Source organism: Mixophyes fleayi, chromosome 5 (assembly GCF_038048845.1).
Source record: "Mixophyes fleayi isolate aMixFle1 chromosome 5, aMixFle1.hap1, whole genome shotgun sequence".
Taxonomy (NCBI): domain Eukaryota; kingdom Metazoa; phylum Chordata; class Amphibia; order Anura; family Limnodynastidae; genus Mixophyes; species Mixophyes fleayi.
The window spans coordinates 179,640,731-179,656,031 of record NC_134406.1 but is presented as its reverse complement, the minus strand read 5'-3'; the positions used below and the strand labels follow the sequence as shown (position 1 = coordinate 179,656,031).

The following is a 15,301-nucleotide window of genomic DNA, read 5'->3' as shown; positions in this document are numbered from 1 at the left end:
TGTGTTTTTGTTCGTTATTATGTTTGAAGGTAAAGTTTCTCTTTATCTTGATATTTGGGGCTATACATTATGCCCTCTATCCTGACTAGCACCTGTCCCGACTGAAGAGAAGCGGCTCCAAAGCATGATACTGCCACCATAATGCTGCACAGTAGGTATGGTTGTCTTTGGGTGTATTGTTTTTGGAGTTATTTGTTTTTTGTTTTGTTTTTTATTGCTAAGCATTTTGAAAGGATTGGCTTCCATCTTGCCACCCTACCCCATATGTCAGACATGCATAATATGGGAGATTGCCACATACAGGCAATGAACTGCTCTTAATTTTTCAGTTTAATCACAATCCCATTCATTGCTGGCAGGTGTATATATTTGAACATGATTTTGAATGTAATTGGTTAACACTTAATACAGCTACAGCCCCATTATAAAGGGGCGGGCACATTTATGCAACCAGGGTATTACAAGTTTTTTATTTTAACTTATGTTTCCTAAAAATAATCTATTTGATTGTCACTTGAAGTCTGTTCTTTACAAGGTCACATTAAAGGTGGTAAAGTGTATGCAGTACAGCAGTAATACACACACCATTCTGGTGGCCAAGAGGTGACTGTAATCCATAGTAACTCCATTGAAGGGGGAGCATACACAATGCTGCTTATTAGGACATGAATTGGAGAGATGCAGTTGCTTAAAGTGAATATTCCTCTCACTGACACTTTAGGCAAATGCTATAAAATAGAAGCTCAAATGTTTGGGTTATATTCCCCTCCCTTCCCCTTGCACAACGTGTGTTTTAATTATATATTGGTTTGTTTACATTGTTATTGTTAGATAAAAGGAGAGCTGATTGTTGTGTTGATGATACATTAGGAATCCGCCTGCTGCCAAGAAATAGGAAGTTACATTTTACTCCTTTCAGTTCCAAGAACAAGTGGAACTCGTCTTCTATATGACCCCCCTAAAGTGCTACGGACAAGTCCCACTCATCCTCTGCTTTTTTTTAAAGGGTTAAGAAAATCCACAGATCACTTCCCGCTGTCATTTGTGGAATTTCTGATGCTGCTGGAGGGAATTCATATTTGCACCTTTAGAACTGTGCATATGTCACAGCACAGTCCATTAAAGTCTGTGGGAAATGCCAGGGATTGGGGGCTATATCAAAGGCTCTATCTCCTTATCCCTGGTGCTTAGAAACCTAAGAGTACCATTGTTTGAAAAAGGGAAGTCCCCTCTTTCAAATGATGTTAACATCTGTTTTATATCTTGCTTGCTGATCGGTTTTCATCAGCAATCATTAAATATGTGATGAAAGTGGTCAGCACTGGGATGAGAAAAGCTTCAGTGGTGAAGGGGTTAAGGTCTAGGTTCTACAATCTCCTAGATTAATGAGGAAGTAGAATAGAGAAAGGGGAATATAAACTTTAGTAATTGAATTATGAAAAGTGCTCCCAGATACATTAAATAACAAGGTTGCACAAAGTGAAGGAACCTTGAGGCCTAAATCATTTACTGTTAGCGTATCCTCATTGGAGAAAATATTAATATAAGCCTCAACAAATCGTCATTGGCTGCTGTAAATGTACTTGCTACCTACAGGATACAGTCTGCATTATCATTAATACAAATAGGTTCACAAAATACTTATCCATTCCATAGGAACCAGTGACATTCCTGACACACTGTCACGACTGAGTATAGCGTACCTGCTATCGTTGGCACTACTCGAAGGAAGGCGCATAGTCTAACGTGCCCCTGGTGTTCACCAGGGACCCCCTGCAAGGAGGTATGGACTCAGCTACAGGAAACACGCAGGTCGCGGTCCTTTCCACGAGTCAGATAGCGAGGCACGGGAGTTGTCAGACAGACCGGTTCGGCAACAATGCGGGCAAGGCAGGTACACGAGGAGAATCCAAAGGGGTAGTGAGACAAGCCGGGTCGGTAGCGTTCTGGCAGCGTGGTACAAAAGGGAGATCCAAAAGGGTAGTCAAGGCAATACGGTAATAATCTGGAGACAGGCAAAAGGTCAGGAGACAAACAATCACTGGAACGCTGGAGGACAGGAAAGGACCTGAAACTCTGGCACAGGAGGTGGGATCCAGAGAGGCTTAAATAGTTCTAGTAGCCAATGAGCCTCAGCGCCTGTAGTGCTGTCATCCTCCTGGCACCGTAGCGCTACCTACATGCAGCGTCCCGTTGCTAGCAACGGGAACGCTTTCTAACCTTGTAGCCAGGCGGCCGAGCGGGGGCGGAAGTGACGCGTCTGGTTGCTAGGCAACCAGACGCGCGATGCGGAAAGAACAGGCGGCCGCCGAGCGGCGCCTGACACACACAGTGGAGGCAGCCAATTTGTAAGCTCAGCCACTGTTCATGAGAAGTGAGCCTATACATTTGTACAGACCTGTGGTATATCCTTCATTATACTGAATGTTGTATCATCTTATAAAATGACTGCCTCCACTCTGATATATATATATATATGTGTGTGTGTGTGTGTGTGTGTGTGTGTGTGTGTAATACTTGGTCTAACTCAGTTCGTTAAGGCAATTGTGGACATCACTCAAGCATGTTCTTTTATAATCAATTTTTTTTGGTCCTAAAATATTGCATTCATAAATTGCTATATGTGTATATAATAGTAGCAAAAAAATAGTTTTCAAACACAAATGTTCTAGCTGTTCTTATGAACCAGATGAAGGCGTTGAGTGCATTTATTTTTTATTACCACTAGATGTCAGGATCTGCCCTGGCAGTGGTGAAGAACAATCATGTGCAATAATCTTTTTCATGTAAAATTTGATTCATGGGTCTAGTTTGATTTATTATATATTTATTTTAGGTTAGGCACAAAGTATTTAATTAGTCAGAGCCCAAAGGCATTTAGTTATTGTCCTACATTTGTGTTCTATGGATCTTTTTATTTATTTTTTTAATTTTCATTTGTAGCATTACAATCATTGCCTTGTTACTTCCTATTTCAGCAGGTAGACAGTGAGGTGGTGATGCTGTCTGCTCACTGGGAGAAGAAGAAAAGTGGTCTGGTGGAACTGCAGGAGCAGCTGCAACACATACCTGTATTTCTTGCGGATCTTGAGTCTGTGACTGCTAAGCTTGGTGAGTGGCCTGTAGGCAGTGCTTGACCGGGCTTCAAGCACTGGAATCTTCTAATTCTGGGCAGGACTGTACAGTTGTCTTTGTCATGATCAGAACCTGCATATTTTAGGTTTCACAGTGGCATGAGGCATTGCAAAGACCACGTCTGTAATATTGCATGTAAGTGCCACATTGTTTAACACAGTGTTGTATTGCCGTTTCATCAAATGCACAGAGAAGGTCTAAACAATATACAGATTATGGGCAAACTGCTGGGTTACTGAGCATCCAAAGTGAGGACAATGTGTAGCTTGTGTTTATGATGTATCCACCATTTGCACAGCAATGTGTTTTAACATTGCTAAAACGCTATTCTAACTATGCAGTGTGCATGGTTTTTGCTAGTGAACTCTATGGTGCTTCAGTGTAAACTATATCCTGAAATCTTGACATCATTTGTGTAGGAAAGTGCAAGAGAGCTTGCGTGCAGCCACTATTACACTGATGTGCCCACCTCACACATGCATTGTTACTGATAAAGCTACCAGTCTGGCATGATATGACACGGCCATTTGTATGTCTGATGCTCATCATGAAGTCATGTCTGGACAAGTCCCACTTACCAATGTGTCGGAAAACAATTGCTGTTGGTGCCTAACTTTTAGGTGTCCCTTTCTTCTTTCTTTTTTTTTGTAATCTTTTTATTGAAGCCTTTTCAAATAGTGTAATATAACAGATATAATTGTAACCATTTATAACCGTTTACAGTATTAAGTCAGCTTTTCATTTTCATATTATAAACGTAACTTGCTGTACACTAGAACTTGATCCATGAAGCAATAGAAAGAAGTAAAGAAGCCATAACCATAAAGTGGCCATACACCTAATACCATATTATCCAGTGCACAAAAGATGATGTAAAAAAAAAAATCCAAACCACCAACAGAGGGATAGGAAGAGGAGGGTTTAGAAAATTAAAGGATGATCATATGTAGGAAATTAAGTTTGTTCATAGGTGTTAAGGAGGAACAAGTGAATCTGTTCACTCTACCTGAACTCGTCACAAGTGTTTTCTGTGGCCCCATATTCTAGAAATGGTGCAACATGACAGCACCTGCTTTATAATAGGAACAGAGGTGTGTTCAGAAATAGGTGGGCCTGTGTTTGAGATTATGCCTGGGACACTCTGCCCGGTCTGCAGCTACACAGCCCCATACACAGCAAGCTGCGATGCACTGTGTGTTCTCACACCTTTCTATCATAGCCACCATTAACGTGTGCTGCAGTAGCTTTTCTGTGGGATTGGACCAGACGGGCTACAGGACGTGACTACGCCCACTTTTCCTCTCAATCACCCTTTCAATGGCGCGCAGACCTGTATAGGAATACATTCTCAAAGTGGAGATTGGGGCACATAGGGTTTACTGCCAAATGCATTCAACATGTTCCCCAAAACCATTTATTTTACCTTGATTCATCATACTTTATATTCACCTAGGAAAGCAGCTTTGCAAATTGTCATTGAGTTATCTGGGTCACTGGATATCTTTGCGCCTGCAATATCATCTGTAAGCTCTTCATTCGCCCTCCTCTCCATCTACATCCACCTTCTTCATCTACGGTCACTTACCCTAAACACATAGGGCCTGATTCATTTAGGAGGGCAAAGCAAAAAAAGGAGTAAGTTTGATCCTGGACAAAACCATGCAAGGGGTGCATATTAGTTTATTTTGCACATAAAGAAAATACTGGCTGTTTTTTCATGTAGCACACAAATCCTTTATAGCTTAATTTTTGCACGTGAACTTTCAAATTGATCTAGGACATGCCCTACCCCAACTATAAATATGTTCCCACATTTTAAATTTACATCCCCGTCCAATGCAACATGGTTTTATCAAAGTGCAAAGTTACCTCCTCTTTTTTTTTTTTTTTTTTTTTTTTTTTTTGCTTTGCTCTCCTTAATGACTCAGGGGCTAGCTGCCAACATTTTTGCTTAGGGGGCAAGCACATAGCAGCAGTCCACTCTTAAATGGTGGTTTTAAGAATGTAACACAGGGCTGATTTATCAAAGGGTGAATTATAAGAGGGTGGAGCCTATGTATTAAGCATTGAGGAGGTACTCCCTGTTCTGGTAACATTATTTGATAATGGTGTTAAAAGAACAGATGCTTTATTCTTGGAGTAAATGATTTTTTCTAATTCTGTAGTATTTATATTATATTGATTTCTAAGAAAAAAAAGTACTTGTTAATTATATGGGTGTCACTATAAATCATCAGTGCCGTACCACGCCGCTTTCACTTGAACTGCTGTTTTTAAATCTCACACTGTCTGGCTCAAGACCAGATTTGCTCAAGCGCAAGATTTGAAATCCGTAAAAGAAGCTGTGCAGCTCATCTGAGCTGCAGCATGCTGCCTTATGGTGTCTGTATAAAAAATGAAAAATAAACTTATTGAAATGAATATATAATTATTATTATTATTTAAATATTTAAATATTCTTCGGCTGAAATGCTATTTCTTTAACCGTAAAAATACATTTAGTATACTAAAGTACTGAAGATGTACTTAACTAGATAAAAATAAAAGTGAATGCCGTCTTTCCGCTTTCTCTGTCGGTCTTTCCGCTTTCTCTTTCAGTCTTTCCTCTTTCTGTTCTACTAATGGGAGCCTTATACTGATGAGGCTCCCATTAGATTATATGGTTACTATAGTCATAGTCTTGTGGTTGCGTCACTCACAATCACAATATTGGTCCAACAGGACACCCAAGGGACCAATGCTGTATTAGTCAATGACGCAGCTGCATAGGCAGCCTGTAGGTACATAAAGTACAACTAGGCAGTACAAATGGTAGATATAAATACAAAAGGAATGTGCATTCATAAATGAGGAGAAAATAATTTCATAAGAAGGCGTAAGTGATATTTTTGTGGGACATAATATAACTGGATCCTATATGTGCCGGATGATCAAATAAAACAAGAAAAGCATTTCATTGACCACTCTGTGTACTGACTATGCTGCTATAAAGTGGTGACTCCATGGTTGGTATTACTTAAGTCTCCCTGCAGTATTTAGTCATGTTATATTGAGACTTGTATTCTTTTGAAACACACTTTGTAGAATTTTATGAAGGTTCTTCAGTAGCATAATAAACAATGTTGATTTTCGACTGACTCGTCTGATGTCGTAATTGGTTTCAAATAACACTTTTGATTAATAAGTTTGTGAACCTGGAGCGCTGACCACTATGAATCTACACTACCTTGCAAGAACTTTAAATTGTGTTTCAATCAGAGAAGTACTTGAGGAACTAGCTTTTGTGTACATTTGAACATCTTTGACTACCGAGGTCCATAAATTGATCTTTTAAAGTCTTTCTTTTAAGGCCCTGAAAGTAGAATTTCAACAGGATTTTATATATTTTTTGAAATCATGTGTTTAGAAGACTGTTCTCTCCCCAGGGCTGAAACATAGCTTGCCTTATTCAAATATTGTCTAATTTGAAGGCATGTCCAGTAGTCCGATGAGGACATCGATAATTTTCAGAGCTTATGGAAAAAGGTGCAGACTCCATTTTGGCCTACCACCATGTCGTGAGCGGACGCCAGCCCAAAACCAGGTTTTGAGAGTACGTGGTGACTTCCAGACCCGCAGGAAAGTTAGGATTTGACACTAGTGGTGCGTTATTCTTTTTCAGCATTGGTAGGGCCTATAGTTGAGTGAGCAAGTGACAGTAATTTTGTCATAAGGTCCTTCCAAATAGACCTACTGTTTGGTTTGATTTGGTCTGGCTCGATCCAGGATTTGAGAGCACAACCACCTGGTAGTAACTTGATGTTGTAGACATTTGAGACACAAACATTTTAAAATCACTTCCAGGAACACTTTCCTGCTGAGCAATGCATCTAAGCTTGTCAGGAGCAATACAGGCTCTGTGGATTTTGGAGCACTACAGTGCCCCTCATGTGGAAAAATAATATTCAAAAATAACACATGGAGCCTAGATAGTAAGAATAGATTGTAAGAATTACATCTAACATGCAGAAAGAGACCTTTTTATTGTGTAATTGGTCTGTGCTGACAACAAGGCACATTTCCAGGGGCAAAAATATCCGGGGACAAATCATTAAATCCTGGGACTGTCCCTGGAAATTAGGGACAGTTGGCAGCTTTGCATTAATGTGTTCTGACACTGAAAATCTCTACACATATAAAATAGTGGAAAGGTTGGCGCTGTAGTGATTGCTTAATGCATTTGTTTTAAATAGAAGTATAAAATGCATTGAAAGCTTCAGTTTGCTTTTGTCATGATTACAACTTCTGTTCAATGCTGTGGAGCGTAAGCCTATTTCTCATACGTTATGGTAATGCACTTTTTTGCCTAACTTTTCCCAGGTTGCAAGATGAGCTTCATTTAGTCGTCTTTGTTAGATGATGCCATATTTTTTTGGGTCAGGTTTCTAGTGGAGTGTGGCTGGATCACTTATAAATAACTTATTGCAATAATATATTTAAATTATTAGCATAGTGTGCCAGTTTATATTGTTGCAAATGTACTGATTCTCGATACTGTGTATTAGAAATGTAATTATTTTATTATATTGTACTTTCTTATATTCTGTATAGGAAATGCATTCATTTCTGAGGTATTGATTTGTAACTTCTGACACAGAATGTCATGATTGGATTTGTTTAACTTTTCTAAAGAAAGTCCCTCATGTTAATTAGAACTTTTCATCTCAGTGGTCAACATGTCTGTTTAGCCTGTATACACAGCAGGGGGGCGCTGCCTCTCTGCCTGTGTGGCTTTTCATTGGGCATCTCAGATCCTGTCCGAATAATGCAACCAGCAAGTTTTAGGATATAACAAATAAGGGTAAATTTTGTTAACTTCGCATAGCATTTAAATCCATGTTTTGGGAAACATATATTGCATTCTGATATTAAAAATAACTCTGACGTGGCGGAGCCATCCCAGATCAGGGGCTGGCTTTACCCCCCTGCTGACATGTCAGAATGTGTATAAAAAGAGCACTGATTTGTACTGAAATGTATCATTCCATCTGTACCTTTCTGAATGTCACTAGTACTTTCAACTAGTGGCTGTAACTGTCCTTTTTAGGACTTCCTGAGCTAATAAACATCACTGCTTAAGGAACTTGCTTTGACACCTAATTTCTGTGACCTGCAGATTAGACCAAATCTAATCCGTTTTCCCACTGTTCTGAGGTTTGGACCCAGCTTTCCAGTACCAACGCTTTGCCCCCCTACCTGCAGTTCTGGCCAGTGCGATAGGCCAGGGCTACCACCCACAGCAAACCGGATCTGAAGGCAAGAGGTAAGGGTTACCAGCCCAGGTGTACCAGCAAGGGGGTACACTAGCAGTGACAGTTATCCAGAAGGACATGGTTCTGGATGCAGCTAAGGAGGCCAGTGGTGACAGCAGCTTAAGCCCCTGTTACTGCTGTTAGAGGGCGTATTTGGGTTAAAGAAAGGGGACGTGGCAAAGCATGGTCCACCGGTCCCCCCAGCAGCACAACGGACAGGGTGGCATAGGTGGTCCATCTTGTCACATGAAGTCAGGGCCGGATTAAGGGAATGGAGGCCCCTGGGCTAAGGGGGCCTCCATTCCCCCGTGAGGCCCCCAATGTGAGCCACCCGCGGCCCCCCGTCCCCCGTGATGCCCCCCAAGCGCTTACCTGTCACTGCAGACCTCCTTCCATGGCGCGCTGTAAGCTCCTTACTGAGAAGATCTCACGAGAGTGAGACTCAGTCTCACTTTCGCGAGATCTCCTCAGTAAGCAGATTACTGAGCGCCGGAGACGGATAACTGCAGTGAAAGTGCTCAGCAGCATTGATCGGGCTGGGGGCGCTCCCGCCCCTGGACCGATCAATAATGCTGCTGAGGACTTTGAAGGGCCCCCTGGATGCCCGAGGCCCCTGGGCTGTAGCCCAGTTAGACTTCGGGTTAATCCGGCCCTGCATGAAGTACTTAAATTTCCCCATTATTGGCAATCGTTTACAGTAGTAAATATTCATGTTAACTTTTTTATTATTCATTTGCAGGAGCAGGTCTACATGGGGAATACAACTTCCCATGAACCATGCGTGCTAGCAATGCACGGGTGAGGTCTTGTGAGCATAATGCTATATGAATCTCGACTTGGAAGCCCAGTCAAGTAATGGACATGGAATGCATTCTCTTTTAGAGGCGATCTCATGGGTAAATTGAGGGGACATGAAGACCTCCCTCCCTCATTTTAAATACATACATATATAATTTTGTAAAAATCTACATGCTTGGTACATAAGGCAGTATAACAGAGTATTGGTGTTCTCTGTGTTTTTATACCCCTCCAAACGTTCAAATTTAAGGGATATTTTTCATCAGACATTAATGCCTATTTCTTAATCCTAAATGGCACAAAGCTGTAATTTCTCAGGATATTTTTCCATAACGTGATTTAGAGTTCTGTGAATTGCTGTTAGCTGAGCTAAAATTACACTGCTCGTTTCTGTGTTCAGCTGCTGAGAGATAAACAGTTGAAGTTCTATCACTGTGCTTGTCGTTGGGCTGAATAGAACACAGAACCGTTGTATTCCTCTGGCATTGTATACATAACATATTGGTCTGCAAGGATCAGGCTTTATGTACCAGCTTCCATTCAGTCTTCCTTTTAGTCCCAAATTATTAAATCTTCTTCCAACTATTATGGTGGTGGTGTTGTAATTTATAGAATTAAGCTGTTTTGGACACTTGTTTGTTTCAGGCACTAAATAATTTCCCATTCCAGTACTTCATGGCATACTCCATTAACAATGGGTTAAACCCCTTCTATACTAAGAGTAGACACAAGAAAAAGCAACACCTCAGGTAGTATATAGTGTAGCTCCTCCTCCTCCCTGGTGTATTTTCCTAGTCTCTAGCTGAGGATAGAACAGGTCAGGTAGTGTTGGTTGTGCTGTGATTTATCTAGTGCCTATAAGTTTTGGTGATTCAACAATTGTGGTGTAAGCTAGGACTTGAGATGGCTACTGTGGGGCCACCAGTTGCTACCTTTTGCTGAATTCTGAACTACTGAACTTTGTGCAGCTTGAACAGACACAGTACACATCAGATGGCTGGATACTTCTGGGACAGCATCATTGAGCTGAAGTCCACCCCCAAACAGCGAAGGCACCTGGTCTGAGGAGACTGTAATAAATCTTTACCTGCAGATCGTGAAGGGATCTTTTGTGGAACATGCAGTTCCCAATGTTAAGGAAACAATTCCCATGTACCTTGAGCAGTTTAAAAAAAATTGTTTCTTGGGTGTTGAAGTTATTTGTTAGGTGATGAAGAGGACACAGACAAGTATGGACTTAGATAATGGGCTAGATCCATCTCCATTAAAATCCTTTGCTGATCCGGATGGGTCTTACAGTAGTCAGCCTGGAGGAATTAACATTAATAATACTTGCTGTTAGGAACACCTCCAGCGTACACAACACAACCCGGAGTCTACTCTGCCAGTCAGGTGTTCACTGGAGCCCCTGATGGTGGGGACAGACTGGGCTGCAGACTGACAGAGGGTCGTGAAGTGTGTACCGGCTGGGGAGAACCCAGGCAAGCGGAGTGAGGTCCACGCAGAGGTCAAGGGCCGGCAGCAGGTAGCAAGTCCAGTTAACAAGCCGGGGTCAAGGGTCACAGACAAACAGGAGAAACGGTAAACAGGGCAAAGGTCAGGGTCACGGGATACACAAGCGAAGTCCAAATCCAAGCCAAGGGTCATACACGAGAGGTCAGCAGAATTTCAATACACAGGAGCAGGAACAAGCAGGTCAGCAGACTGGGAGACAGAAGCTGTAGCAGACCTCATTGCCTTAAATAGTGAGCACAGCCAATCAGAGCCTGGCTCTGATAGTTCCCAGCCCCCCTGCACCTAATTTCATTAGCCCGCAGGCTATTAACTTTACTGAGCGCATGCGCCCGCCTTCTCACTGCCGGGACGCAGCGCTGAAGCGTCCATCCGTTGCCCCGGCAACGGCCGGGTCATGGGCGGCAGTGACGTCCCGGTCGCCATAGCGACGGCCGGGACGCAGGTAAGAGAGTCGCGGCGGCTGGGCACCGCCGCAGCTCGTAACACTTACTGACAAGCATTGGGGTTATGCAGAGAAGAATTACATTTTTTGTCTGGCATTTTTGGATTCCATCACTTTTTCAGCCAAACTGTGGCTTAAGCTGTGAAGGATAAAAGGTCTCTCGGGCTGCATCCAGGGGCAGCAGTTGCTCACTTAAAGAATAATTTATTTATGCTTCCTTTAGACTTTGGAGGCAATACACTAGGCAAGGTGGCATCAGTACATCCAGACAGTTCTTTTGGAGGTACACAAGGGAGACAAGGGCAAAAATCCTCCTAATAACTATTGCCTGGCTCAGCCCACCTCAGTCTCCTTTGGTGCTAGAATTGCAGACAATTCAGATATATGCACACATTTGATTCAAGACCAATGGGTTCTGGATATTGTTGCAAGGGGGATGCTAGATAGAATTTAATTATGTCCCCAGGGAATACTTTCGCATCCAGGATGGACTCCATCCTTTCTAGTGCAATTGGAAGCACTATGCCTCTATCTGCAAATGTTTATGAAAGAACAGGTAATCTCCCTTGTTCCGCTCTCCCAGATGGTTGCAGGCTTTTATTCCAGGCTCTTCCTGGGAAAGAAAACCACAAGGATTTCCAAACTATGTTAGATCTAAGGCGACCCAATCAATATGTACAGGCAAGGCTTTTCTGTATGGAGTCCATACATTCTTTTCACAATGTCAGACAATCAAGATTTTCTGACGTCCATAGAACTTCTGGATGGCTATTTTCATATCAAATTTTTGGCTCATCGCCAATGATTCCTCAGATTCTTTATACTCTGCCATCTCTTCCAGTTCACTCATCTTACCTTTGATTTTCTACCTCCCTAAGGACTTTCACAGAGGTGTTAGTTAATCTTGTGGCAGAGTTGAGGAAGCAAGGAATCACTTTTTGGCCTTCTTTCAACAACCTCCTAGTGATGTGGAGGTCAGAGCATATTGTCTGTGTCCAGGACAGCACATGTAATATAATTTCTGCTGAAACATAGCTAGATCATAAACAGGGCAAAGAGTCGTCTCTGCAAATAATATCCCTGGGTGTTCATATAGACACGGGACACAACAGAGTGTCTTTACCAAAAGAGAGAGGTAATAAGATCCAGTCTTACTACGGATTACAATACAGACTTGTATTCTCACCTGGGTGAGGTGACAGTAAATCTAACTGAAGGTTTCTCAAGTAAGTGGGACTGCAAGCAAACCTCTCTGGAGTGATTCTGTTCACCTGAAATACCAGGGAGTCCCTCAACTGGTGGCAGAATCCAAACTTAAGAGTAGAGAGTGTCTCTTTTTTTTTTTTTTTTTTTTTTTTTTTTTTAAAATAGATTGGACAATTTTCACCACAGATTACAGTGCCACAGGCTAGGGGCCCATCTTTTGTCAAAAGTGGTTCAAAGGACAAGGTTACATGTGAATATTTTGGAGATGAGGGCAATCTGGAATGCAGTTCCACTTATTTTTTCCTTTTTTTTACAAAACCATTATCTCAACTGGAATGTAGTCTCCTTCATAAACCATCAAGGAGTCACCAGTAGCAAAACCATTATGCTGAATTTACCCCCACTACAAGAGAGTTCTCTTGTAGTGGGGGTACTCACTGGCTCGTCAATAAATGTTGTTTTTTCTAGCATACACAAAAAATAAGTAAATGGTGAAGTATTAAAATACAGTAAGAGTTAGTGATAGTAGTATGGAAGGATAAAGTGTTTAAAATGTTGTAATAAAACAATAGGGACTCCTTTGATGAAATATCGGGTTATCCCTATTTATTAATCATAGGGTAATATAATGATTCATAAATAGTTCATTGACCTTCTTTATCATTATTATGCTAAAGTATCAACAGTCATGAAGATTCTCATTTGAGAATAATCTGACTTCTCTCTCGGCACTTTGGATTGTAGGCAGGTAGATTGTTATAGCCGATTATATCGGTCGAAGGCTTGTTCATCTGGGAGAATGGAGTCTACTTCAAGAGATTTTTTTAAAGACCAACAAAGAAATTTGGTCTTCCCCCAAATAGATCTAATGTCGACAAACCAGAACTCCAAAGTAGCTTGATTTTTTTTTTTTTGCCCCAAAGTTCTATTAGCAGAACGCATAGTTGCATTATTGAGTCTCATAGACCTTTCAACTAGGGTAGGACTTCCCTCGTTTTCCTCCCATTGCTTATAAAGGCAGAAGTCAATGCAATTCTTCCATTTTGCGCACATGAGTAGCCTGAGAATTGCTTCTAGAACAGCCTTGATCTTTGGCCAGATCTCCTATACCAAGGCCCAATTCCTCACCTGAATTAAGAGGGGCTATCTTTGATGACATGGAGATTAAGTGGTCACTTAAAACATAAGTGGCTGACATACTTTTGAAGGCAAGGAAGAACTCTTAAGGTAGTCTGCTATAAAATTTGAAGAGGTTTATGCTGTTGTGTAAACCTGAACTGAATCCAGCCTCGGCTAAATATCTCTTATGTTCTAGACTTTCTTTATGATAGACCTAGCAAAGATCTTGCTCTTTCAGCCATGAAAGTTCTGGGAATATATTTACTAAATTGTGAGTTTGAAAAAGTGGAAATGTTGCCTATAGCAACCAATCAGATTCTAGCTGTCATTTATTTAGTACGTTCTACAAAATGACAGCTAGAATCTGGTTGGTTGCTATAGGCAACATCTCCACTTTTTCAGACGCACAGTTTAGTAAAGAATACCCCCAGGTGTCAGAAATTCATGTATTTTTGGACACAACAGTAGCTTTGAAAGAAAACAAACAAATAATGGTCCTCCAAATAGTGATGATAATTCTTCCTCGTATAGAATCTGCATCCCTGCAATATTATATGAAAGGAAAAATCAATCTTGCATTTAGTATAATATAGTAATTGACATGATGGCAAAGCACTATTGAAGTAAAGAAAAATAAAAGTGAATAAAATGTAATGCCTTTTTAATGCCAATAGGGTGGAAAATCGACAAAGCCCCGTAGATGCAGTATTCAGCCATTTTCCTTGAGGGTCTGTGGTTTGTCTCACAAACCCAAGCCGAAAAACAGAAGTGGAAAACGGGGGCTGAGTGACACTGAGGAGCCAATGTGTGATTGCACTTGTATACGTGCTGTGACCTGTGCGGGTACCTATATTGCCACACTGCCTTTCTAATGGTCTAATGATACCATTAAGTGGCACTGTCAGCTGTTAAACTCAGGATTCTGTAAAGGAGACTTTGCACGCATATGCTCTTTATTATGAGAGCAATTTGTTTTATTGCATTACCTTCCGCTATTCTTTTTTTTTTCCTGCACATTAATTTGTTCAATTTATGTTTGTTGCTATGATGGCAGGCCTGTGTGATCTCATTTTCATGCAGGTGTTGTTTCAGTCTATCTTCAGCTCTAGTCAGATAAATAAATCTTGCTGATTACTGCACAATCTCCTTTTTCTGTGCTGCAGAGGAATGCATATCACACCCAGTGCCCTTAATCACATCCTGATCTCTAGCTTACACTTTAGTTGATTTTCTTTTTTGCCACATGTAATCATTAAAAGATAACATGTAACAGGGTAGAATAATTATAATACACATCAATGGACATCAAAATAAAAGGATGTAGAGTGCTGTCATAATAACTAGAAAACAGCTCCTGACGCTCTGCGGTCTCAGTGATGCGAAGATTTCTCACTGGCCACTTTGACATCACACTTTTCTGGCTGTGTTGTGTCAGAAAGAGCCTGGGTGAGGCTGATAGGCAGCTGTATATGGTGCACACTGGACTGTGGTGGGGATCAGGCTAGTAATTGAGTATGTATGTGGTAGAATGTATATGTTTGGCATTGGTAAACAACAGACTAGTTAACGGGGCGCAAGGCTGTATATAATGGGCATTTTGCTATATGTAGCAGGGCGTGAGGCTGTTATGCTGGGCATAGAGCTATATGTAGTATATGTTGTGAAAATTACACGGTTATTCTGGGTTATATTCTTTACCTGCCACAAGCTAACTTATTTTTAAAAAAATATAAATTTTAATAGGAATTACATACCTTCTAGCAATAATTGACTTATCTTATTGCTATTTTATTAA

At 41.1% G+C, this 15,301-nt stretch overlaps 1 protein-coding gene across 1 annotated transcript in view; it reads left to right on the top strand.

The window, feature by feature from the left end:
- Positions 1 to 15,301, top strand: part of DTNBP1 (dystrobrevin binding protein 1) — a 106,507-nt gene that overhangs the window by 19,649 nt on the left and 71,557 nt on the right. The window contains exon 5 of the mRNA XM_075213103.1: positions 2,979 to 3,111. Within this exon, the coding sequence (XP_075069204.1) occupies positions 2,979 to 3,111 (133 nt within the window). The remainder of the gene's footprint in view (positions 1 to 2,978; positions 3,112 to 15,301) is intronic.